This window comes from Puntigrus tetrazona, chromosome 21 (genome assembly GCF_018831695.1).
Source record: "Puntigrus tetrazona isolate hp1 chromosome 21, ASM1883169v1, whole genome shotgun sequence".
NCBI lineage: Eukaryota > Metazoa > Chordata > Actinopteri > Cypriniformes > Cyprinidae > Puntigrus > Puntigrus tetrazona.
The window spans coordinates 16501212-16528105 of NC_056719.1; the positions used below are offsets into that span (position 1 = coordinate 16501212).

Here is a 26894-nt window from a genome sequence, read left to right on the forward strand (position 1 = left end):
CATACCAATAAGGTCAAGTCACTTTTATTTGTATAGAACAATTTACAATGCATTTGTTTTAAATTTTATGATTAATCATACAGCATTGATTTATGTATTGGAAATGTATTACATTAAACTAGGGTTTCCAAATGTAAAAAAAAAAAAAAAAAAAAGTAAAATATATCTAACCTGAATTTCATCTGTGCCCATTACGCAACTTTAAACTGTAAACATGTGTATGTGTGGTTAAATATAGCCTATTAAACTCTATTAACACGTCTTTAAAGTGAAGGTTTCATGTAAAAGTTCTAGATCACATTTTTACACAGATTTTGAGAATTTAAATTAGCTTTAAAATTATAGGCTACACTTAATGAATCCAACAAACCAGTCCGTAAGATATATATGACCTTAAACTCATCTTTCTCCCTCCCTCAATATCATCCAGTATACGTATGTATCCTCTTATTATTATTACTGATGACATTTATGTTTATGAAATGCTGTAGTGTTGTGTATTCGTGATGCTGTGGCGCATCTCTAGCACTAGAGGGCAACAGAGGGTCGAATATGAAACAGATGCGGACGCTATCTGTTTGTTTACGTTTATTTCGCTGACAGTAATGCATGTAAGCTAAGTGTCGTTGTAGCAGCATAAATCGAGATCACTATTTGACACCGTGTGACCGGAGATGGTATTGTTACTGGAGATACCGCTCTAAAAACAGATTTTAAAAAAAAGTTAATGTCAAGCATGTTCGGAGATTGGGGCGTTTTCTAGCCGGAAGACATTTGGAGTCGCACAGCCGGCGACGTCGACGTCTCCTCAGAAAGTGAGAGATTTAATAATTCTTACAAGCTGCAGCTCGCTGCTGTACTTATCTGAAAACAAAATGCCACAGAAAGATCCTTGTCAAAAACAGGCATGTGCCATTCAGAAATGTTTACAAGGTAGCTTCACGAGATCTCGATGTTAGGTCGACCTTGAAGACCGCAGGCTGTTTATCTGAAGCGGTTTAACCATCTTATGACCATCTTGTATTTTTAACAGCCAACAAATACATTGAACGCCTCTGCGAGGATGTGATCCGAGACATGAGGAAGTGCTGTGAAGTCCACGCAGGAGAAAACTCTGTCTGCTGCTCTGGGTTTGCCAAAGAACACAGATCTACTGACACAAAGACAATCATTTAATAGAAGGCTAAACAGCACGCGTGTATATTTGCTCCAAGAGATCCGAGGAGACTTTCATGGACATATGGAATACATATTCTCCAAAGATGTCAGTCGTCCTCCGCTTGTCTCTTCTTTTTACAATAAAACTTTAATTAAATCACCAAGTTGTCTCTGGCTCACATCATTTATTCAACCTAGTAATAGTTTAGCGAGGTTATCCTTACGAATTCAACATCCGGAACACTAACTGGACTCAATATAGGTGAACAGAAGCAATGTATTTCATAAATAACAATCAAAATAAGAGACCAAAAGGCGAATCGGAATGGTTTAACACCTGATTGTCTATTTACTTTAAACATTTCTGTCATTATTAATTAAAATTACAACTTTTATCGACCCCTCGGCCTTTAAAGTAACGTCCAGATTTATTACAAACAGTTTTAACAATTAAATGCACTTGGATCAGTCACCGTGACGTCAAACTTCAAGTTGAGATGTGAATTTCAAAGGGCCGATTTCAACTATTTACACGTTTAAACAAGCGGACTTTTCAAGTCTCGTGTCAAAAATAGTTTGTACCAAAATAATATAGCAAAACGTTCAAATGAACAAAAGCGTAACAGGGGTTTTAAGTGCATACTAAAGCAACGCACAGCCGAGAAACGGAGCGTACATTCTTAAATGTTTAGGAGTGCCGAGTTAAATACAAGCTGCAGTATCACACAGAAGCTGGACGACATCCTCGGGGTAGAAGACGTAACAACGAGAGAGATCCTACGAAGCCAGGCCGAGCAGAAAGCCACCGGCGAAACCTCCTGTGAGAACAATGTTGTTCTTGACAAAAACTTGCACCTGCGTGGAGAAAAAAAAAATTATATATATGCTTCTCATTCATACACTTAAAATAGGCTAACCATATCACATATAAGGTGTCACACAAATGAATGCCACTGATGTATAACACTGCTAATATTTATAATTGTTTATATACTGCTACTTATGTATAAACGCTGTGCATTTACTATCGCACTCAAAATATTCTCCAAAAAATATGACTAAAGACGTGTGTAAATAAATGACTAACAGTTTAAGTAAATAAGCTCCTAACAAGCTATAAACATTAGACTACTCTTCTGAGGTGCATGTAATAGTTTATAACTATTATTAGATGGACTACTGTAAGCTTTACTTGTGTATTAAACTGAAAGATGGCGTGTATTTTTCATCGGCCTCACTTATAGCTTCTGCAATGTGTGTGTGTGTGTGTGTGTGTGTTGAGAGTCTGACTGGCAGACGAGGTGGAAAAAAAAAAAAAAAAAAAAGAGACATACTATACTCTGCATTCAGTTGCATTTTCTTCTCAATACCATGAAAAAAAATCACGACGCTATTATACACCGTGATAGCGGTTTAAAGTGAGTGTGAGGAAATCATAAACGCAACTAGGATATTTTCTTACCTCGTTAAACTTGGTTCTCACTTCTTTGGGAGGCTTGTCTGAACTCAGCTTCAGCTGCTTCTTGGCCTTGTTCACGTCTTGCTCGACTCTTTTCCAGTCTACTTTAATGTAGCCTGTGTGATGAGCAATCTGAAAGCGCATTGGGAGATCGCTTACGTCTTTAAACGACCATAAATGATAATAACAGACTCTCGGGGACGAGAGTTATGATTTTTACAGCCTTTAGGAATTACCTGGAGCAGAAAGAAGCCGCCGCCTACAGCCGACGCTGCCAGCTTTCCGACTTTCTGGAACAAGTACCCTGCGCACCTGACGGAAACACAAGAGCAAGCTGCGTACTTGTACTCCACTCGGAGCTTAGACGCTCTTCTTAGTTCACGTAAAGGACTCACCAGCCGCTCACTCCTCCGATGGCCAGCTGCGTCGCCACGGAGTACTTCTCAGCAGCGGGCCCAGAATTATTTTTTCCGAACATTTTGTTCCACCACCTCTGCTTCTTGACATGCTCGGCCAGCTCCATCACGTCGAAGGTTTCGGAGTCTGTCGGGACACAGCAACATCCATTTTATGCAACGCATTTAAATCAATCCTGACAATATTCAATAAAGAAAAACGTCGTCTTTGATGCCGAGCGGATATATAAAATAAATTAATATTATTTACTCATTGTATTTAACATATTTATGTTTAGAAATTATATTGTTATTTATAACATTTATATTTTATTTTATTTAGACTATACCCAAGCTGCTTAGTACGGTTTTCTTTTGCACAATTTAATTTTTTGTACATGACGCCTAAATAAAATTTGCACAATTTTAAAACGGAACCCATTCGAGTTTTTATTCATTATTGCCGCGTCTCACCCAAAGGCATGGATAGCGAGTTTACAACAAGCATCGGGGTCTACTTGAATTCACTGTTGTGGGTAGAAACACGGGCTGAGATGCAGCGCAAGGTCAAGGAGAAAATCAGTTGAGATGCCACTGCTCTCCATCCAGGTGGGACACAGAGAGATCCGTCACTGTGAGCATCTCTACGTGATAACCCTGGCTAATGATGTAAGCTTGCTAGGTTCCAGACATAAGCCAGACACAGAAATAGCACACTGCTGCTGCCAACAGACACGGTATCGCTTTCACATGCATCTGAAGCAAAGAAAGAGGAGTCTGACGAGTCGTGCATGATACAACTAGCTTGACTTGGTCTACATCCAGCTAATAAAATACAATGCTTATGGTGGCTTTTGAAGATTTTGTTTGCATGCTGATATATTTGGGCGTCAAGCAGTGCTCATAATTGTTTTTCTGGTAGACACGTTCGAGGTTTCTCTTATATAATCACATATGAAGCGCGAGGGGCGTGTGGGTAAACATGACTCATGCCACAAACATTAATTGGTTTAGCATGTGACCTCGCTAGTGTGCGAATAAATCGTTATAAACGCTGTACGATTAAAACAATCTCTCTTCATCGGTGAAACAGTTTCTATACGCGGTTAAGACGTGCGTTTTAATGTAAACCGTGCTACTTCGCCTGCTGAAGGACGCTTGTTTACACGTGTGTCACCGTAATTCAACGACTCTCAAGGTCCTTTCGTGACGTGTAGGCTTGTCGTAACGTCTAACGGAGACATTAGGTAAGACGCGGTCTCATTTAAACGCTTGTTATGTGAGAAAACGCGAAAACCTCGACGCTTACCCTTCTCAGACATTTTCTTGCGCGTTTTCTATCCGGACGATAATTTCCGTGCGCATCCTCCGCGTCACGTGACCTGCGCAAGTAGGCGTGTCCGGTTCGACAGCGAAGTACCGCGAGAGTGATTCGAAAGCACGAGGAGCCGCGTGCTCTCGTGGGACTTTGACGGTCTGCGCCGTTTAATGTTTATTTTTCAAGCGAACCGTATTGAAATGTCAGAAATAATCCTATGCTATTTCATTTATTCATTTATTTGTTTTATCTAACTGGAAGACCAGGATCAAGTTTTCCTCAAGTTTCAATTGCACAGATGTTGCAAAAAAAAAAAAAATCGAAATAAAAAATAGGCTAATAAATAACATTAAATGTTATTTTTCATAACTGTCATTTATACATAACTGTTATTTACAATGACTTGTTGGTATGCAACCTTACGAGGTTTCAGACTTTAAGCTTTAATTCAAGGGGTTGAACAAAAATAATACACAGTCACCACATTGTCATGTAATTAGACAAATAAATATAATTTAATCTATATAAATATAATAAATATCAAGTGTTATTTGTTTGTGGGTCTTTCTGTGTTTTGTCTTCATCGAGTGAAAATGCAATGTCAGGAGATTGACTTGGCCATTACAGAATATTACACTTTTTTTATCTTCAAGCACTCCTGAGTTTCTTTTTCTGTATTTGGGTCCTATGAATCTGAGCAGACAGTGTATCTCTATACACTTCTACAGCTGCTTCGGTCTTCTGCCGTGCCATTAATATACGCCGGTAGCCCAGAGCCGCTGGAAGACATGCTCATCCATCAGAGACTTCTCCGCGTCTTTCACAGACGATGCTGTGTGCTTTGGATCATGAGCCCCTGTCTTTTCTGGTACAGGTTGATCTTCATTTCAGCGGTCTGTCGTTGTTTGCAGCTCGTGCCGAACCCTGCTGACGTCTGCTTTCGTCTGTTGTTCCTTCTCTTTGGCTGGATGTTTTTCTTTCTTCTTCTGTGTTGGGTCCTTTCAGAGTTTTTTCGACTATTGATCTGGACACTAAACGCCCCTGCTATCTCTCAGATGGATATTTTTTTGTTTTCGAGGCATTGTCTTTGGACCGGCTCTAAAGTCAACCCCAGACCTTTCACCTGCTTCATAATGAACCAGTAGACTGCACCTGTACATGAAATTGTCCGATTACTGAACCTTTTCTTTAAATTAAAGCTAAGAGTGCACACCACGTTCGTTATATAACTCTAACCTGAATGTGTTTTAGTCGACAGCTGAAATAGCAATTATGCTTTTATCCAAACTGTATGGTTTTGTCAGCAAGTCTTGCATTGCTTACTGCATAGCGTTAAAAGCGCCAACGTAAAATAATATAATTCATACATCTGCGTTTTTGCCGATTAAACCAGTGTTCACATTACATATTATAAAGATTGTGTGCTTTGAAACAATTATAATGTGGAATTTATATATATATCTAACTGCAATGAACGCTTGAGATAAACGGTTAAAACACAGAGAGAAAAACGTGAATTCATTAAAAAGAACAAACATTTTTAACTGAAGAAAGTTCTTCAAATCTGTTTAGTTGGCTCAGCGCGCTTTAGTTGGTTTAGGTCGGTTTAATCAAACAGTCCCTTTATTTTAAGTTGTCCTTGTTTCACATATCACACATACACATTATTATAAAAGCAATGAATTATGCATAATTGCATGCAAGTAGGCTTTAAAATGAAGTGTAACCATTTATTATATTTGCCAAATAACATTTTTCATTGTTATTTTTTTTTTTTACATAGTCAGGTAACAATGAAGATGATAAATACTCTCTAAAGCAGTTCTCTAACCTGTCCATAAACTAAATTAATACATTTAAGTAAGACTTGTCATTTAGATGCGCAGATGTTTACCTTTGGATTCATTCATTCATTCATTCATTCATTCAGCCTCTATCATAAACTGCGTCTGTTCCCTGAAAATACAAAAAACAAACCTTCTAAACCAATTTAATGTAATAAATGTATACAAAAGGTAAAGCTTGGCTCAGCTGATATTAGATATTAGCATTTTTTGTAAAGGATATTATTACAAAAAAATTGTTACTGTATGTCTGACAGAAAGCAGACGATTACCCCTTCCACTTCCTTTCTGCTTTTCTTTTCTTTTCTTATTCCTGACTGTATATTCATTTCTGTTACGTCGAAAGCCAATTCTTCAAGTCAATTATAAAATAACAACCGACCGTCGGTTCATTGAATGAATGCGAATGGATTTAACGAAGGTTCAATATTGGTTTGCATGTAGAGAGCGACGTTATAATCTAGAAATAAAGAGATGAACATCAGCGGGCTCACTTCCTTTCGTGATGAGGGAGTCCTTCTTTGAGGTCTGGCCACAATCACCAGGGTCATATCAGCATTTAAAGAAATAGCGTCCATTTAATTAAAGAGCATTGTTATACTCCGAAGCGCAGTACAGTCAGGTTTAAATTCACAATGTTTCATAGAAAAAGTAATACGCTTTGCAGATTTAAGAGCATCGTTATATTTGTTTCGATTTGTTAATCGATCGATTTATTTGTCCGCTTATTTTTCATCGACATATTTGTCGCAGTTTGGTGGGAATTCCCTGCTCTGCGTTCATCTCCACAATTTTTCGAATTACGTCATATTTTCACGACTGCTTTACGAACAGCCTACAATAATGTATCCACACGGTTTGGGATCAAATATTTAATCACACCAGAAGGAGTTTTCAAGCATCAAAGCAATAAAAGTTAAATATAGCTTTTTTATTCATTCCTTTTTTGATCCTGTGCCAAAATAAGGACTATCTCACGTATTTGCCATGACTTACAGAAGACACATTTTTGTCATTTTAAATCCGTTTTAAAACCAACTTTGTCTTTCACGTACTCTAATAAGCACAAGTGACAACAATGTTTAGTTTTTGTATATCAGTTGCTCTGAATGAGGATGAACATTAGCTGTTTCACCCATAAAGTTAAATGAAACATTAAAGCAGACCTGGTAATTGTATAAAAAATGCGACGTCTCCCCTTTGACCCCTCAGTTTTTCAGAGAGGTTTCCATATCGGTCACACAATGAGGGAACGAAACGCTCGCTGTTATTAATATCGTTGATCTTTTTTAACACAGCAGTCTTTAATTTCATCAGCTTTCCTGGGAGAAAGAGAAAGACAACAAGTTAGTGTGCAACCCGAGTCTCGCAGGGCTCACTGAAGCGCGTCGCCTGTCAGGCTTATCTGGAGCGGCTGATAGAGCTCCAGGTGTGGCGAATCCTTCGTTGAGTGGCTGCGTGAAGGTGTTCCTGGTTTGTTCCCAGGGCAACGCTTGATCCGCCCTCGGGACGCTGGCCACACTCTCTGGGCCCCCTGGTGGAGCAAAGCCGTAGTCCGGGAAATTTGGGGTGGAAGTGATGACAGAGTCTGCCTGGCCCTTCATTTCATTTGCATGCTTACGTTTTTCTTCCAGAGACTCAAAATGTTAAATGCACGCTTCTAAAACCACAAAAAGAGTTCCTTGAGCGTTCGCCCCGTTTAACTGTGAAACGTAGAAGCCTGAACGACCGCATAAGACTCGTGTTTGGATAAAAACTTTATTTTGTTACGAGACCTGTGCACTACAGCATGGGATATGAAACACAATAACGTTGCAAAAGGAGATCTTGGAGATCTTTGGAGATCTTTGGATTGAAGCGTGTGAAATCTTTACTGACCCAGTAATCAGATGTAGCTGCATTTTGATATCAGACAGACTCTACACCGAGTACTGAGTGAGCAAATGACATCAGTGCCGTCCTTGCACACATTCGGTAGACGGCAGCGTCTGTGCGGTCCACGGAGCCCACTACGACCGAAGCATTTGTAAATCATTCACATCTGCGCCGATAATAATCCACCTGGACAGCTACCGAAGCCTCACGCGTTCTTCTGTTTGATGTCAAGAGTTCCGTCTTCTTGCGGGGCTGAGACAGTGCCGACGACGGGCCCTCCTGAGCAGTGCTCGGAGTCCGTCCTCCCAAGCGCCTCCTTTGAAAGAGCTGTTCAGAAAAAGCGAAACCGATGTTGTCTGTCAGGGGGAATACCGTGTCCTTGTTATGCATAGGTTATTTCCCAAAAGCATCCAGGCTTGCTTAATACAAACTGAGCAGAAAAGAAGAGCATTATTCGTGTGTGTCTCACGATATTTGAGATCACGGAGAGGAAACGTGATGCTTCTTCGGGAAAACTCTTTTCTTTGTTCGTAGACTAACGGCGCGTGTTGTGCAGGAGGTTAATAAAGACGTATATAAAGGTAAAGATATATATATATATATTCAAAAAAGGAAAGCTGCAATGCGATGAACGACATCTAGAACGACTTACTTGATCTCGGCGAGCCGTCCGGGGTTCCTCTCTGAGCTCTTGACTTCTCGTTCAAGCGCCCACAAAGACGCTTGTTGGCTCAGAACCCTCACTTTTCACCACCATGCCGATTTCCACTGAACTCCTCACTTGTCGTCTCACGCAAACTGTCTATTGCTCCACATCCTTCCTCTGCTGAAGTCTTCTCCGAATTCTGAGAACACGGAAAAAGCGACTTCCTTGGTTGCAGAAGAGCTTGACAGAGTGTTGTGTCTGCACACGGCAGAGCCTGGCGCTCGACCGGTCGTCTTATGAGAGCGTGTGTGTCATGTGTGTGTGTGTGTGTGTGTGTGTGTGTGTGTGCGGGTGGCCTGAGTTTATCTGCCCTCTATAAATTTCCCCTGGGTCTCTCCCTTCACCTGGCTGGGAATTGTGTGTGTGTTAGTCACCTTACGAGGGACAGTCCCTTTTGATAGCAACACTTTCAAATGAGCATCGCTGGCAATACCTTGGACAGGGACTCTTCTAAAGATGAATGGACCTGGGGTGCGTGCTGAGATACCCCTTGCAAGAATTTAACAAAAGTTAAAAGTTAAGAGTCACCCTTTCCATATATATATATATATATATATATATATATATATATATATATATATAATTTATCTATTTATAGATTCATTTATTTATTTAGATGAAGAAACATAATGATTAAAAAAGAAACATTGCTTTTTAAATACAAGTATTTGTTTTATATATTATACCAAAAGAACACAAGAATTGTATCATATAAAAAAATGTACAGAAAAATTATTATGAATAGTCAAACTGATTGAAATTAAACATATTATTTTTAAATAAACTCTTTTAATATGATAATTTTACTGAAAGAAGGCAATAAATCTAGCATGAAATAAAATAAAAATAAATGTATAAAATATATATATATATATATATATATATATATATATATATATATATATATATATATATATGAATATATAAAATAATTGCATAAACAAATTACCTGAAATGAAAGACAAGAATTATGTCAAATTAAATAAATGAAAAATAAATGTACAAAAATAATGAATAAATAAACTATTTAAAATTAAAGCAATTCTCTTTTTAAATACAACAAACTATTTTCATATATGATAATCAAATCAAAAGAAGACAATGACTGGATCACATTAACTAAATAAAAAAACGAAACGTACCAAAATAGGCTAAATGTGAATAAAGAAAATGAAAGTAAAATGAAAAGCCATTCTCTTTTTAAACACAACAAATATTACTATTTTCATATGAGCCTTTTATTAAAAGAAGACAAGAATTGTATCACATTAAATAAACAAAATGTAACGAAAATCATAAATCTAATATATGTACTTTCTTCTGATTGTTAATTTGAGACAACAACAAAGAAAGTACCCGACGGTTTTGTTATGTAACGTGTTTGATGATGAAAAGCGCTGCTTGTCTCATACTGAAGGTAAAGAAAAGAACGAGAAAGGATCGTATCCACTGTCAAATGTATGCGTGTCTCGTGTGAGACCATTACATAATTCTGTATCTCATCGTTCTGTACTTATTTGACCTTCTGTGGGTTTTAAACTGATGTCATCATTCGGCTAAAAAATGTAACCTTGACTGTCCCCAAAAAGGCTTCTATTTGCATAAACATTTTGGTGAATCATAAAGCTCCTTGCATACAGGAAGTCAGAGTAAAGTTTGTGAGTATAGCGTACAGGAAATCGACGCTCATCACCACCCGTCATCCTAAATTGCAGGCGGGGCCTTTTTCTTGTTTATTTGTGTGTTGTCTTTTGATGTTGCCCCGGACAGATTTCCAAGTCAGCTTCATTTAAATAATGCATTTCACCAAACGCGTGGCTTCAAAGCAGGCTGGAGTACCGTAGCGGGACACCTTGTGACCAGCTTTCTGTCAGAAACCTGTTATTTAGACCGCTGTGGTCAACCAGAAAACTCCAAATTGCGCATGCATTCTCTAAATTAGTAAAAATAGCATTACAGGTGTTTAAAAAGTATGTTCTATGTATCGCGAATGTAATATAATCGAAGCATGCTGCATTGTTCATGTAGAAAAACTTAAAGGAATCGAGTGATTCAAATCAGATTTATTAATGATGGGCGGATCTGATCGAGACTTTTAAGTTTTCTGTATGTGCGTGAGTGGTAGTCATTGACAGTATAGCCTAAAACCAACAAAAAAAAGAAGGTTCAGCGGCGCAGCGGGCAACTCTTTGCCCCCCTAGACTTTCCCGGCTCATACGTAGGGGCAGATTTGTGGTTTCAATGAATCTACGAGAAAAAAAGAAAGAAAGAAAAACAATAACACAGTATTCTCCCCACCCAAGAGGAGACGATGCCAGTAAACCCAAGGCTGGTCATTTACTGTCGAACTCCCACAGTTTACGAAGTAACGGGTTGTTAGAAGCACTGAAATACTCTTATTACGTATTACCAGAGTTTTTTTTTATTATTATGGAATATGTGGATTGAAATATACGTTTCTTAATGAAAGCACGGTCCGGGTTTTTTTCGTAAAAGCATGAAACTCCGTACAGTTCGTGGTCCTGAACAAATTTCGAAAATGCAGCCATCACAAAAAAAACCTCACGGTTGCCGTGGCATTTCGTGCTATATCTCCTGAACCGAATATGATAAGACAGAAAACGTGACGTCTGCATTGTAACCCTTGACCCGAAGCGTGTGGTATCACTGTAATCTGCGGCGGTCAAGCCGTATACGACTGTTACATGTAACCGTACAGAAGTAATAGAGATGATAGTGCATTCAGCTACTTGAGAAGGAAATCACGGCATTCAGCTTTCCCAGATTGTTTGAAGGAACATAATAATAAAATAATAGGTATTTTAGCTCACCGTTAGCTCTTCAACTGAGCAGTATATGGTATCATTTTAATCCTCGACTATCGAAACATAAGGGTAGACATCACCTTTTATGTTTTAAGATGTCCGGTTCAAGCAATATTGCACAAAATAGATCGTTTGGTTATGGCGGAAACTAAAATGGTCACCGTGGCAACCACAATTTCTGCAAATGAGCATTATCTTATGAAAAAGTGAACACATCACGTCAAATTTCGCACATATCACCTGGACTAATAAGAGTTTTGAATAGCAGTTTATTACAAACATATCAAAGATGTACAGCAAAAGCATTGGTGATGACTAAATACATTTTTAATACTGTAAAATACTGATTTGTTGGTAGCTTAAAATGAAAACACTGGTCAAAAACCAACATTCAGACGCAAACTGACCACCCTCCCCAACTTTTTATATTTTAGCCCAACCGTCATGGAAGTGTGGGAACGCGCAGGATTGTGAGAAATCATGAGCGGCGGAGAATGCATCAGTGCGGCCTTCGTTAAAAATAGTGCATGGATGAAAATAGCAAAGGCCTGAGAATAGATCCTCGAGGAACACCTTGCTTCAGAGAGACTGAAAAGCACGCACTGAGATCTAGAGTCAAGGAGACAGGTCTAAACCCAAGAAAGAGCAACACCTGGGACATCGACCTTCGAGAGGTAGAAGTAAATAACGGCAAACTGATGTCTAGTGATATAAAAGTACAGTTGGTTTAGAAATATAAAAAAATATTTTATACAGTAAAATTACAATGGAAAAAAAGCATTAAAAATTAAGTGTCTTTACTACATTTACCGCAAGGGGTCGCTTTTGAACGAATTCATCATGAATCTAATAAGAGCAAGTTAAAAGCAATGGTCTTCTCCAATAACACTCAGCTTTTATGCAAATGACTGCTTGAGGAACCAATGAGTAAAGATGAATAAGAAGTGAATAAATGGTTTAATTCCAAAAAAACAAAAAAATACCAAAGCTTACCAAGAGTAAGAAGTGAATGAAATTTAATAATCTCAATCTTAAGAAAAGTCCTAGGCGGTTTAAACAGGTTTTAGCTAGTTCTGATAGGACTCCAAAGTCTGATCAAAACCCTTCTATGCCAAGACCAGCATAACGAGACTGGGAGACCATCTTTAAGGATTATCAGTCTAGTTAAGGCTAGTTTAAGATGGTGTTTTTTAGCCAGCATGTTAACATGTAGGGTGTACAACTGTTTCTCTTTACTGCAAGAGTTGCACATATTTTATAATTGAATTAAAAATGCATTTCGAATGCCGGCCCAGTTCAGGTTTTTGTATCAGTCTAGTAAATTTGAATTGAAGTTATTCAAAATATATTATGTTTCAAAAGGGTGAATGAAAGAAGGCAGTGCAAATTGAAACGCTATCTGCATAACAGTGTTAGTCGAAACAGACTGATGCAGAAACTGATTTATATCGATTAAAATAGCAACGGTCCAAGATCCTTGAGGAACACCTTGCTTTAGAGAGACAGTAGGGTTCCACCATCAAGTGTCTGCATTTAGATGCATATAGGCTCCTTCGGCTTTCACTGATAAATTATTGGGAAGTAATGTTTTACTCGTCTAAATATCTTTTCTAGACTGAGCAGTGGGCTAAAAACTTTCTTGTTCACCTTCCACTTTTTTATTTATGATGCATAATGTTAAGCAAATCAAAGCGTCACATGTGCGGCCACACCGGCAGCGAGGGGGTTAACGAGTACGCGCCCGCGCAAAAGAAGGCGGGGCCCCGCGCTCAGGTCCTTTTCCGGGAAATGAAACGGGCGTATCAATACGCCGCCGATGGTTTTCTCGAGCGGCTGTAAACGCGCAGGCGTGTTTCGGTGTGGGTGGATTTGGGGGCCCGCGTGAACAGGGCGGCGTTTCTATGGTGAGGAGGTCTTTAATACGCCACATGGACCCAGACGCGTCGTACCTTCAGCGTTTGATTTTCGGACGGTACATCGCGACGGCCGGCCACATTCCTCACGTATCGGTCGCACTCGCGTTTTTCAGCTGTGTTTATGAACGCGAGGCCTCTCGGCGCCGAACTGGGGTCTCTTCGGAGCTTTTATGTAATGAGGAATATTCTGGACTCTCGTCTTAGCTGAGAAGCGGTTTGGAAATGCGCCTTCCTCCTCGGAGAGCTACAACTTGACCGTCTGCGAATAATACGTCGCGTTACTCAGTCGCTAGATCTCTCCCACAGGTGTCTTTCGCATAAAGGATGAGGATCTGATTAAAACAGCTGAGGCTGCCCACCTCCTCGGTCATTTCATCATTCGTTCACCGAAGACAGATTTGACGTTAATGTTTCGCCAGGAGGTCGGTGTCCTGTCTTTTATTCCGTCTTGTTCGTACCTTTTCCAATACGAGCAGAGGAACATGTCTCGGTATAATATCTACAGCCTGCTGGACTGGATGTACGGAGGGGTGGACCCCATGTTCGAGGGCAATGGAGGCCCCGAGTGCGCAGCCTTCCTCTCTCCCAGGCAGAGAACATTTGAGACTCTCATCATCGTGTTCTTTTCCATCCTGGAAGTGGCGGTGGCCATCAAAAAGCTGAACGTCCCTAAAGATGTCCGAGACGTCGGGAGAGATGGCAGGAGGAGCAAGGAAGACACCTGGGGCAAGAACCTGTTGCTTGTGGCTCTGTGCATGACTTTTGGAGTTGAGGTCGGGTTCAAGTTCGCCACCAAGACCGTCATCTACCTCCTCAATCCGTGTCATGTGGTCACAATGGTGCAAGTAAGTACATTTCAGAGAAAAAAAATCGACTGTCAGATTACCGTGTTAAGCAGCATCTGTATTCGGCGAGTGGAGACTAGTTTTCGCTTGGGATGTCGGTGCATGCCCCGCCGATTCACCAAACGCATACCTGGGTGCAATTCTAAACCCGTTATCTTTTGTGGTTCCTCTCTGCAGTTAGCTGGCTCTCAAACGCAGGAAGGAAACGAGAGCTGTCACCGCATTTAAATAACAGATCGGTTCTGAAAAGGAGGAAGTTTCGAAATTTGTTGGGTTTCTTTAAAACCGATGTTAAAGGTCAAATTGAGAGTAATTCGGCCCTATAGTGCTTTCGTTTATCGACTTATTCAGATGAATCGTCTAGGTCATATTACATCCCAAAATTTAAATAAAGATATACACTTCCTTAAAGGGTAACCGTGGGTAACATGAACGAAGCATGAATATTACTTCTACAGCAATTAGTTTAAGCATTTACTAATGCATTATTAGTTTGTGATCATGGCGATCTAACACGAATAAACAACGAACAACTGTATTTTCATTATCAAAGATGAATAAATAACATAATGCACTGTTCAGGTTTAATTCTTTCATGTACTCATTTACCCTCAGGTTGATCCGAGCTCATAATGAGTTTCTGTCTTCTGTTGAACACAAAAGAAGCGATTGTGAAGAGTGTTGAGAACTAAATTGTTGATAATTCTATGGATACTCGGTTCATATCTCAGTATATGCCTGGGATTAACTTTAACTAAATATTGCGCTTCTAAGGGTTTCCACTCACAAAAGAAAGTTAGACCTAGATGAATAAATGCTGTTTAAGTACAGTTACAGAATTGTTAGTTACTGTTTCGTTGCTTTACAGTAATATAAATAGAATTGCCTCATGCAAACCTCTGGAACATCTCTCTATCTTGATGTTATCATACTTGTTGCACATTCATGGCCTTTTTTTTTTTACACCAGCGGCTTGATAGTTAAAAGACCATCGTGTTTCAACCCATTTTCATTTTAGAGCTGCTGCACAGAATTTAGATTTGTCACATATAGATGCTTCCCCGTTTACAGTAAATACTGCTTTGAAACGCTCTCCGTTGTATATAGAACTACACAAATAAAGGTGAAGAGAAGCACAGATCTCTAATCTAGCAGGCTTCGAGAAAGTTCAGTCGTCAAATAAGAAGCACCGTGAAATCGTCGACGGTTGCTTCATTTCATATCACCGTCTAAATCAGGTGTAAATATTTGGCACATCGGCATAAGATTTTTTTTTTTTATTGTGACACGACGGGTTTCTGGGAATATTGCCGTTCTAAAGGTCAGCCTTTTCCATAACAAGCAACTAGCTTCGTTTGCGAAGTCCATCTCAAGATTGGCCGTCTTGTGTGGCGTGCTTTGAGGCTTTTAAATACGCGCTCTCGAAGCAGTATGCCGTAGTAACTCCACTTATGTCAATAAACGTATTTGTGCAAGGTCACAGGCTTATCGTTTGGTAAATATTAAAGCCGGAACGATTGGGAAGAGTAAACAGTCTCAATGGAACTCTCACACAGTTTGAGTGCAAAACCAATAATAACCGTAATACACGGGGAGATGCTTTAGATTTGCCAAATAGCATGCTTTAAATGCAAGCGCTTTTACTTTTACGGATACTTCCCGTTGCAGTGTTTTCTCCTCTGCCTCCTGAAAAACAAAGCAGTCTTACTTTTGTTTGGCTGGACACATTAGAATTACTTTAACCTCAGTAAATGCCTAATGGAGCAGCTTTAATGCAAAGACATCGGTGTTTGGTAGATGCCCGCAAGAACTCGAGATGAAGCTCGGCGATGTTTTGCAGGGTGAGATCGGTGTAATGCACAGATTTAACCGGCAGACTGCAACCAGACGTTACTAGATGGCCAGAATTTAATTTTGAATGGCGTGATCAGTTATCAGGCATGAGATGGGGTGCGCCGGCGATGTTTGCATATATTTGATTACGTGCAAACAGGATTATGTTTTGATGCTTTGACCAAGGACAAGATAATTGGTGAACAATAATTCAAATTTCCGACTGTTTCTGAGGAACTGATCAATAGCCTTGTTATATGGAAAAGAGCACTCTGCCAGGGAAGACGGATCATAAATAAATAAAGCAAAACAACACGAGAGCGACGAGATCACCAGTCTCTTTAACCAGCAGAAAATTATTGTAATATTTATTTAAAATGTGCAGATTTTTTATAGTAGAGTTTCTGATTTAAATATTATAAAATAGTTGAAAAATACTAGTTTATGTAGATTCGCTTCAGTGTTTCTTCACTCTCACTTTTTCAGTTTCCATAACCATTGAAGAGTTATTACCTAAAATCCTTACATTACATTGCACATATATGTGTGTGTGTATATATATATATATATATATATATATATATATATATATATATATATATATATATATATATATATATATATTTATTTATTTCATTGTGGTAAAATCAAATAACTTAACTATTAAAGTTAATAATAATAAGCAGTTACATTTTTGCATTGAAAGGATTCTAGGATTTTAGGAATTTAAGATTCTGAAAATGTATAAAGTCATTGTAAAATGAATCCGTATGAATCAAGGGGTTTGATAAAAGCGATGTGATTACACTTCTTTGTTTGAACGTCTTTGTTTCTCATGTCCACATGATGTCTGAAAAGCTGGGAGGTTTGTGCACATTATGTCATGTTTACCATATCTGATTCACTCTAGTTGTTTGTTTATATGCGAATCAGTTTAGACCATCATGGAACGATATAAACACTTGGCATTCCTGTTTATCCGTGGAATTCAAAAAACATTTTGTGTCCACATTTAAATTGAAATGAGCTCTATTCGCTGTGCCTTGGAGTGAGCATCTTCTCATCCTCTTGTCAGATTCTTCTAAGGTTATCTGATGACGGGATTCAGCTTCCTTCTTTCTTGTGTCCTGCTCCCAAACTGCTTTTTCTATCCAATGTGGGAAATCCTGGCTACCCTCCCAACAGATCCAATGATTTGTGGACACTTGATTAGATATGGCCATCTTAGTTGCCTTCATCACATTTTAACGGGCGACCAAAACAATATTCATATGAACAGCTAATTTACAAATGCTTAATATTTAGAGCTCTAATTTTTAAAGTATGTTTGCATTGCAGAAAACAAATAAGGTATAAGGAATGTTTGTCTATAAGAATGCAGCACAAACTGGTAAAAAAATGTCTTGTTATTTCCAGGCCTCCATTTTTCAGTAGCTGAAAGTCTGTCTGATTGATACTCAGCCACTGAAAATGTGATTAAACTTGGCACTTGTTCAAAAGGCTGCATTTATCTACCTCTAGTACACAGTACATGGCAATAGAGTCCTCTTTTGCAGCGGTTAAAATGGTTTGAATGAACAGCCTTCTCTTTGCAGCACTGCTTGATCTGTTCTATTTTAAGAGCATTTATTTGGAATTGATGTCCTCTCGGTGGCTTAGTAAAATGTCTGTAATGTCTGGTAGTTAGCAATGCCCGTTTCACTGCTTGGTCTTAATACGCTCGCGTTCAAAAGAGTCCTCGTTACTGAGCTTTATCACTGTATGTTTTGCAGATCTTCCTGCTGGCGTGTCCCCCTTGTAAAACCGCCATGGTTATCTTTAGGTGAGTACTCCGAAAAAAAGAGCGGCGACATTTCCTGTTACCTTCGCTCTTGAACTTCATGTGAAATGTAATTCTTGTGACAGTAGCTGCTATAGTGTTTGGCCTCTTCAGCATATGAGGAATGCAAACCTATGCACATCACCATGCAGATTCCAAAAATAGCCTTTCAACACCTTTTTCTGGGAATGCTTAGCAGTGCTCATGAGAAAAAATAACATAACAGATATTTTCTCTTATGGATATATGTGTGTGTGTGTGTGTGTGTGTGTGCTAAAATTATATATATATATATATATATATATATATATATATATATATATATATATATATATATATATATATATATATATATATATAATGTATATATATATATCACCTTTTCAATAAGTTGGTAAGCAATCAATAATATACCCTTGAGCAAAAGCACTTAACGAATGAAACCACAAACAATGCTGTTATTATTCTATTAATCACTTTGGATGGGATGCTTCTACTTAAGTGGACTAAAATCATTTTTGCTTTCAGTTTTGAGAATCGGCTGACTCTACGGTTGAGGGATCAGTCTCATCCTCAAAAGTGAAGAGATTTTAGACTTAATAATATTTTTGGTCTGAAAGATTTGTAAAATACGAAGAATGTGAAAAGAGATTTAATTGACAAAAGGATTGGCAAGATTAACTACGGCTACTTACTGGATATCATGAATGGATGTTACTGAATATCTTATTGAAAGATGATAAACTGTACTATTCCAGGAAGTGATGCAGCTTATTCTGGATTCATGTTTTATCTGAAAGCAAAAGGCATTTGTTTGTTGACCACAAAGGCATGATCACATCGAAATGAAACATAATGAAACGCTTCTTGAGATGCGTGAATCATTTTTGTTGACGTGGGCAGTAGATCTAAGTGTACGTGTAAGATCTAAATGTTGCTCATCAGTAAAAATGTATCACGTGCATCTAAAATCAGGGCATCTAATATGCAAATTAACATGACTTGACAATGATCATCATACTACGTTTAATAAGTAGTGAGTAACTGCAATGATGTGTGCTCACTAATATGAAATCATAAACATAAGACATTTGCGCATCCTTTGTGATTTTAACAGGGCTGCGCTAATGTCCCTGTTTTGACAGAGTGGGGCTAGATTCCTCACAGGAGCCGTTAACGCCCTGAACGTGAGAAATGCTGAATCGGTAATGTCACCAGATGGCGATAAATTGAGATGACCTGAATTTTAGACCCATCACTCTATGAACGTATTTTTTTTTAATGAATCGCATAAGCTTTGATTCCTCGCTTTCCCGCATTTTCATGCGAAAAACTGCCTTTCAGAACAGATTGTAACCATTTATCCATGTAAACTAATGGGCGTGCCATCAGACGGCTGTTTCCAATAAGCGCTGATGAGGTCATCTTTGAGCACAGTAATGGCCTGTTTTAGACCAGCACATTAGATCCGACTTGCATTCAACATGAGCCGTGCTGTTCAAGTTCCTAATGTGTTTGAGAAAATCTGAGAAGCTGAGAAACTTAAGCTAAGCGGTTTAGGGTTTGCTTTCAAAGAAATGAGGACGGTCATGAATGTTGGTATTGTACGTTTACTATTGTTCTGTTAAATTCTATATATCCGCAAGCCGCGTTGAAGCGTGTGGCACGTGTGGATGATTTGTGATCCAACTAATAAATGTCTAATGATGTTTGTTTTAAAAGAGACCCCTCTTAAGATGCGTAACACGAGACATTTGGTGTAAGTTTAGACATTTGGATATCATATAAGAAATTGCATCATTTCAACTTTTTTTGTGCTTTAACTTAAATGAACAGGGCTTTTTTGTTTTTGTGCAAGCGGGTGAGTTTAGCCAGAGACACTTCATAGTGACACATTGTTTTCAACAATGCTGTTATAAAAAGAGTGTGTGTTAAATCGCCGTACCTCAGGACCTAGCGTTATCTACTGTACCAATCCACTTTATTCTTCTCAGTGAAAATCCTGTATTAAAGGATGACTTGTTCTTTGTAATCACCTTCGCTTAGACCTCGTTAGACATTCAAGCGGCATCACACTTGCTGACTTTTTAGCTGTAAACGTAATTTATATGGTCACTAAGCAAGCAAAGGGAGTCACGTCTCTCGGAAGTGAGGTATTTTAATGGCTCTAGGGATTCAACACCCAGCTAGAATATTTTCCTGTCCAACTGGAAAACAACTTCTGCTTCGTTAGAAAATATCAGGTCGTAATTTCATGGCGTGGGTATCTCTCTGTAACGTTTACAATTAGGGTTGCCAAGGGGTGGAAGATTTCCTGTACATTTCCGGAAACTTTCCACAGGAAGTTAAACTGGAGAATTTTGGAAATGCTCCAAGCTTTGGAATTTACAGGAATTGGAGGGAACTATTTGGAGTCATAAAAACAAAAGTTAATATAAAACGGCCAGTCAGTTGGAACGGGTGGCTTTTTTATGTAGAATAAGATGAGAAAGAGTTGCAGTAAACACTTAACGCAGTGCCATGCACGGAAATATGAATAGCTAAACAGTTTTACTAATGGAAAAAAAGCCAGAGTTCTTCACTAATGCATTAACATTACACAGGCAGCATAGACATGCACTCACAGAACACAATGCGTTTTATCTTTTCCTGGCAGTCACTCGGTTGCAAAACATACATGTTAATTATATAAAGTACTAACACAGTGAAACAAACAACTCAAAGGTACGAATCTAACTCCATTTAGAAGCCAAGACCAACATCAGAATGAACGTCTAGCTACATAAGCAGCATTGTAATTGTATAGCAGTCTGCTAAGTTATCGAATGTCCTACATAAAGGCAGCAGGAGTGTCGTACCGTTAGCAATCCTCGCGGACCCAGTTCGTTTCTATCTACTTTATTTTTAACAGGAGCGAGCATGGGCAAGGCAGCCACTTCCACTTATTTTAGCTGTGCTCTGCCGCTCGATGCTGTAAACTGGTCCAGACTTCCAGATTAAGCAGGATAGCAGTTTAACCGGTGTCTGTTATCAGGCCCGGAGTGGCCATCGTGAGAATTGAAGCGTTCCCAGTGGGCCACTGCTAAATTTGAGCCAGTGTGTCAAATTTTTTTTCGACGTCTTTCAACTCGTTAAAGCCCCTACCCGGGTTTTTCTAATCCGTAACATGACCATGCTGAGGAATGAGGAAAGCCATAACCTGGCAGGAGGTCGTTTTTCTAGCATTTTCATTGCTAACTGATCTAAACGCCTCTAATCGGCCATTGCATTCATAAGATATTTTAATAGTGATGGCTAGAATTTATCGTTGTTAAATTTGGCTATTCAAATGGGCCCTATATAAAAGTGTTACCATTTATATACTAGCATTTACCCCTAAATGTGTTGAAATAAAGAAACATGATAAACATGAAGGAAACAACATTGCAACATCATTCTTATTATTCTTTTAACATTATTGTTCTGTTTTTATTCAGGCAATAAAATGTTTACAAAGCCACATCGCTTCAATCTCTGCACACGTTTACCCAACTATTATCAAAAATATTTCTAAATAAATACATCAATATATTTTTTGACCTACAGTGCCCTCCACTATTATTGACACCCTTTGTAAATCCGAGCAAAGGTGGAAATAGATGAAAATAAACCTGCATTGTTTATCCTTTTGACCTTTATTTTTAATTCTCAAGTTTCTAATCCCATCATTGAAGTAAAGCATTTGAAAATAGGGAGAAAATCTCATGATGAAATGTTTTTCTTCAACACATGTTCACAATTATTGGCACCCCTAGATGTTTAGTAAGTTATCTCTGAAGTTTGCATACCATTTTTGAGCACTCCATTGTGATTATGAAGATGAAATTATCCAGCCATAGCTTTCTGCTTTACAGAAATATAAATGGAAATGAAAACAAAGTCCAAATTCCCTTAAGCGCCCATCACAATGAGAAAAAACAAACTAAGAATATATTTCTGATGTGCAGCAAAAGATTAGTGAAGCTAGAGCAGTGGAAATTCCCATTTCCATCATCAGGGCAGTAATTAAGAATTTCCTAACATAAAACTGTCTGGAAGAGGACCTGCGTCTATATCATCCGATACCATCCGGTAAAAAGAAATCTAAAACTGACATGTTTGGGTCTTCCATTGGGATAAACAAACAAAAATGGATCACCGAACACAAAATGAAGCTTTTGCCATTGGCTGAACCCTGTAGAAAATGAGTGAGGTGAGCAGAAGCACCGACATGAAGCTGGTATTCTGAAGGATCTGGAGAGATTCTGCATGAAGGAATGGTCTCAGAAATCTCAGAGCTTTTATCTTGGGAAAAGGATTAAGCAGTAATCGGGTGCCAATAATTGTGGCCAACATGAACTAGAGAAAGCATTCATTTCTCAATGAGACTTCCCTCCACTTTCAATTGTTTCAATAATAGCTTCATGTTTTAAATGATATTGCTGCTGAGTTTAATGACATGTCTTTTGTCAGTTTTCCTGTTCCCCTTGTTCAGCTGATATTTAGATTCTGTGCTGCTATTTTAGATAAATTGTTGCAGTCAGCTTTCTGTCTTTTGGTTTTGAAGGCTTCAGGTCCATATGCTGAACGGAGCCCTTCTAGCTCTTCTCTTCCCAGTAGTCAACACTCGACTGGTGAGTATATTCCCGTCCCTAGTATTTAGCTGAGAGCTCTGTTCGAATCATGATTTCGCCAAATAAGGCTGGAACATGTCTGAACTTCAAAACATTTATGTTTTTCTCCCATCGCAGCTTCCATTCGAGAAGGAGATCTATTATATTCAGCACTCCATGCTGTATCTTGTGCCAGTCTACCTCTTCAGAAAAGGAGGTGAGATTCTGAAAATCATATCTCCTGTCATAATTTAGTTTGAAGAACGAGTTGCGAATCTGTGTGGTAGGTAACCTCTGCTGAAAACTCTCAAGCATCCAGATAAACACACTTCTGGGCTCCACGTGCATCTTTTAAAGACTGTGTCATGTGTCTCGTTTGTCAGGTGTGTATAAGCCAGAGCCACTCGGAGACATGTGGTGGGCGCTGCTGTCCACGGGCATCCTCTTCCTCTACCACTTTGTGTTCCTCCAGGGCCTTGGAATGGTACGACAATCAAACACCATTATGAAAATCAGAATGGCACGTTAGTGTTCTACTTTCTATTTCTGCCGTGTAAATATGGAAGAAATAGAAAGTGTTGGTAGCTTATGACTGCTGGCTTACTAGGCACCGAATACTGCGTAGTATACACTGCATGCTTCCCACTGTTTTTAAGTGAAACTGTAGACATTGCTTTACCACATTCCACCGCTTTAAGGCATCATAACTTTCATAGGAGTTCAAAAAAAGGTCGTTGCGACTTTTCATTTCACAATGCATTTTTTTCTTCTTTTGAGCTAGTCAGAATTGTGACTTTATATCTGGGAATTGTGACTTTAGGTGCAAAGTTACTTAGTGTCACCAGAATGTTCGTAAGGGACCACCAAAATAAAGTGTTACCAAGTTCAAGATAAGATGCATATACGCACGCTCATATGAATCGTACATATGCATCTGAGAAATGATCATAAGGTTTCTAGGCAACATTTTCTCAATGAGGCCCCAGATCTCAATCCGATGGAGCATCTGAAGGGAAGTGCTCCTTGGAGGCTCCATCTCACAGCTCTGATGTCTTAGTGTTAGATACCACAGGACACTTTCAGATGCCTTCATGGAGCTCTTGTCTTAATGCATCAGAGGCGTTTCAACAGCATTAATGTTGTGGGTTGTCAGTTAAACTGCACCCAAAATGGGAGGATAAGACTCGTTTTAGATGATCAGAGCAGTTCTTTTTGAGTCTCTTTGGACTGGAAAATCACTTTTATTTAATAACATGCTAACACTTTATTTGGATAGTCCACTTAAGACATTCTACTAACAGTAAGTAACTTTGCAACTACGTGTCAAGTGTAAAGTATTAGTAGACATTCAATTATTAGTGTTTACTTAATATATAATTCTTAAATATAAAATGTTTGCATTCTATTATTGGGCTCACACTTTATTTTAAGCTCCAGTTATTAACTTTTAACTTCAAACTAATTTGCCATTTATTAATAGTAAGGTCATTTTGAGGTGTCCATAATGGTAGGTTGTAGGTTGGTAGTAGACAAACAAACTAAACCAAAATGTACTCCCCGTGTAACCAAGTTACGGAAGAGTTTGTAATTATGCAGATGTAACAGGCTGCTACTGTTACACATTTGTTACAGACCAGGTTACTGCTTATGTAACCAAAAGACTGTCACATATGTGCTGCAGACTTTAAACAACATAATTATAAATTCAAGTACACGGACATCAGCTACTTAAAGTAAAGATTGTACTTAAGTGTTCTTCTTGTGTATCTATACTGTACACCTTAGTTTGATTTAACCCATTAGTACACAGCCTAAATAAATCTCATTCCTTTCTAATTACACTACAATTACAGAATATTACACAGGCATAAGCTACTTAAAATAAAGTGTACCAAGATTGCACTTAAGTACCTCATAATTACATCTACGTAATTACAAACTGTAATTATAGGCTGTTCCATAACTTACTTGCGTGATAAGTATATTTTATTTACTGTAAGTACATTGGCCTCCTAATAAGGTAATTACTCTGTATTATGACACAAGTGTTACAGGTAATTGTTTAAGCTATTTAAGTCAGAATTGATGCCTAAAGTGTTAGCGTTCAGTTTCACACATTCATATTTTTCTTCAGTTATTGCTCAGGGCTGCTGCTGGCCAAGTAGGTGCCCTAAGACCACCGTACCGCTTCATCCTCTTTTGCAACAAATTTCAGTCTGCTCTTATAAATGAACAATTATTAGTTAATTTAAAACAAGAGTAAATTAAATCTAATAAAACATAACATTAACATCAAAAAAGACCGTTACCTCCTTTGGCTATGATTGTATTAATACTGTTGCTTCATTGATTTTTTTTTTTTTTTTTTTTTTTTTTTTTATGGTCGAAAGCATTCAGAAATCACTCAAAAGAAAATTAAGCAGTCTTACTACTATAAAACCATTTTTTTAAGGATGGTGATGTTATTTTATGAAACAGTTATAGAGGCTATAGCATTTTCTATTACCAAAAAGTGGCAAAATAATTAAAGATTGTGGATATTTGAATGAAATGTTTGGTCAATGTTGAATAAGGCTAAGGAATGTACCATTTTATTTTATATTGCATTTTTTTATTACGTTATTATGTACACTTTTATTCAATAAAACTATATTATTATTAAGGAAATTAATCATCATTGCCTCTTTGTATAAATGCATTTCGAGTCATTTTAAAGCCTGGCATTCGCTTGGGTCTGAACTACTACTACTACTTTGAAAATTATTTGCAGTATAACCAAATGAAAAAGCTAATTTGTGGTAAAACTATTGCTAATTTTTGCAAGAAATATTAAGGCAAATTGTTACCGTCATTGCAACAGGGTTAAAAAAAAAAGTATGTAAATTTGATTTGCCACCTTCGGAGTTGGCGCCCTACGCAGATTGCGTACTATGCATGTAGGGAGCGGCTAATGCTAACGCTAACTCACTCTTGCGTTTTGCTTCCCACCAGCTGACAGAAGTGAATCTGAATAACATGCTGTGTCCCGCCGTCTCCGACCCCTTCTACGGACCGTGGTACCGAGTGTGGGCGACGGGCCACCAGACGGCCCTGACGTTGGTCCACGGCAAGGCCCTGACCATCCTCTCGCAGCACACCGCTCCCACGTGCCGCTATTTACTGGATATAGCACGTCTTCGCAACAAGAAGCTGGACTAGCGTTTTTATCAGCAGTCTTACACGGACGAAACCTCAACTGGAGCTTGTCCAGCGTTCTAGACAAAAGCGTAGTACATAGATATATATATATATATATATATATATATATATATATATATATATATATATATACGACTTTAGCACCTTTCTTCTGTTTGTTGTTTGGTCCAAACCCGGTTCCTCGAAGCTGGAACCGTAGATCGAAAGACGGTTTTAACACCATAGGAGCAGGACTGAAACAACGTTAACCTTGCCTTGTTTTTTTTTTTTGTTTTGGTGTTTATCAAAATGAACACTCACTGAACTCAGAACACACATAACCTTTCTTCTCAAGTTGCCTTCTTTAGTTACTCTCAACAGGGGGCCAACCCAGTTCCTTTTACTCGTTTGCTGAATAGCTGATGCCGCGGTTCTAAACACTGCATTTCCTCGCTCGCCGGTGAAACGACATCTTTGTTAATATCGTAGACCTGTTGTGGAAAGTGTAAATGTAGTGGTACTGTACGTCTAGGAGATTTTCCCGGTCTTTCTTTTGTATGTAAATAGTCTCATTTTTAGCCGTTAGCTGGGGTCATACCCACGGAATATTTTCTGTTGGTTTAATGTGTTCGATTCGTCTGCACTATACCGATCATATTGCGTACGGACGGCGGTCTGTCAAAGCAAACCACCATTTTTAAACACCTTTTTTTGGTTTTATTGGTCCGGCCGATCACCGGAAGGCAAAAACGTTCCTTTCCCTTCGACGTTTAGCATTAAGCTTCGTTCCACACAACAATTCAAATACGTAGTCAAATGAAGGAAAATAAGTTTAATTCAAATTTGTGTATTTTTCGTCCAATCCCAAAAACTGCTGTTTCTTCAAGCGTGTTCAATTGTTTGCATGTCAAAACCAGAAACTGTCGCGTAACGAACGCTGATTCGAGCAGTCTGGAGAATTTCAATGTAACTTGACTGAAAGGGAAAGCCGTCTGTCTCGGTGTCATTTTTGTACATACGTTTTTATGGTCTTATATTAAAGGTCTTCTCCAACACGTCACGTTGCGATCGTCTTGGTTTTCCTTCAGCCTGC

At 38.6% G+C, this 26894-nt stretch overlaps 3 protein-coding genes across 4 annotated transcripts; 2 read left to right on the top strand and 1 right to left on the bottom strand.

The window, feature by feature from the left end:
• Positions 1 to 21: 21 nt before the first annotated feature.
• cmc4 (C-x(9)-C motif containing 4 homolog (S. cerevisiae)) lies at positions 22 to 1322 on the top strand. Its single transcript, XM_043222086.1, has 2 exons — positions 22 to 933; positions 1034 to 1322. Exons 1-2 carry the CDS (start codon positions 876 to 878, stop codon positions 1174 to 1176), a joined length of 201 nt encoding a protein of 66 aa, XP_043078021.1. The 5' UTR covers positions 22 to 875; the 3' UTR covers positions 1177 to 1322.
• Positions 1323 to 1483: 161 nt separating this feature from the next.
• Positions 1484 to 4461, bottom strand: fundc2 (fun14 domain containing 2). The gene is made up of 5 exons (XM_043222085.1): positions 4322 to 4461; positions 3013 to 3160; positions 2854 to 2929; positions 2621 to 2749; positions 1484 to 2013 (listed from the first exon to the last, which is right to left on the bottom strand). Exons 1-5 carry the CDS (start codon positions 4332 to 4334, stop codon positions 1936 to 1938), a joined length of 444 nt encoding a protein of 147 aa, XP_043078020.1. The 5' UTR covers positions 4335 to 4461; the 3' UTR covers positions 1484 to 1935.
• Positions 4462 to 11930: 7469 nt separating this feature from the next.
• LOC122326844 (transmembrane protein 164) lies at positions 11931 to 26861 on the top strand. 2 transcript variants are annotated; one of them, XR_006247517.1, is made up of 7 exons: positions 11931 to 14341; positions 17947 to 17996; positions 22579 to 22645; positions 22763 to 22841; positions 23008 to 23108; positions 25616 to 25901; positions 25934 to 26861. XR_006247517.1 is itself a non-coding variant. In XM_043222035.1 (6 exons), exons 1-6 carry the CDS (start codon positions 13904 to 13906, stop codon positions 25820 to 25822), a joined length of 942 nt encoding a protein of 313 aa, XP_043077970.1. In that variant the 5' UTR covers positions 11931 to 13903; the 3' UTR covers positions 25823 to 26861. The 2 variants fall into 2 exon arrangements, 1 of the variants encoding a protein (XP_043077970.1); XM_043222035.1 differs by having other exon boundaries at positions 25616 to 26861.
• Positions 26862 to 26894: the final 33 nt, after the last annotated feature.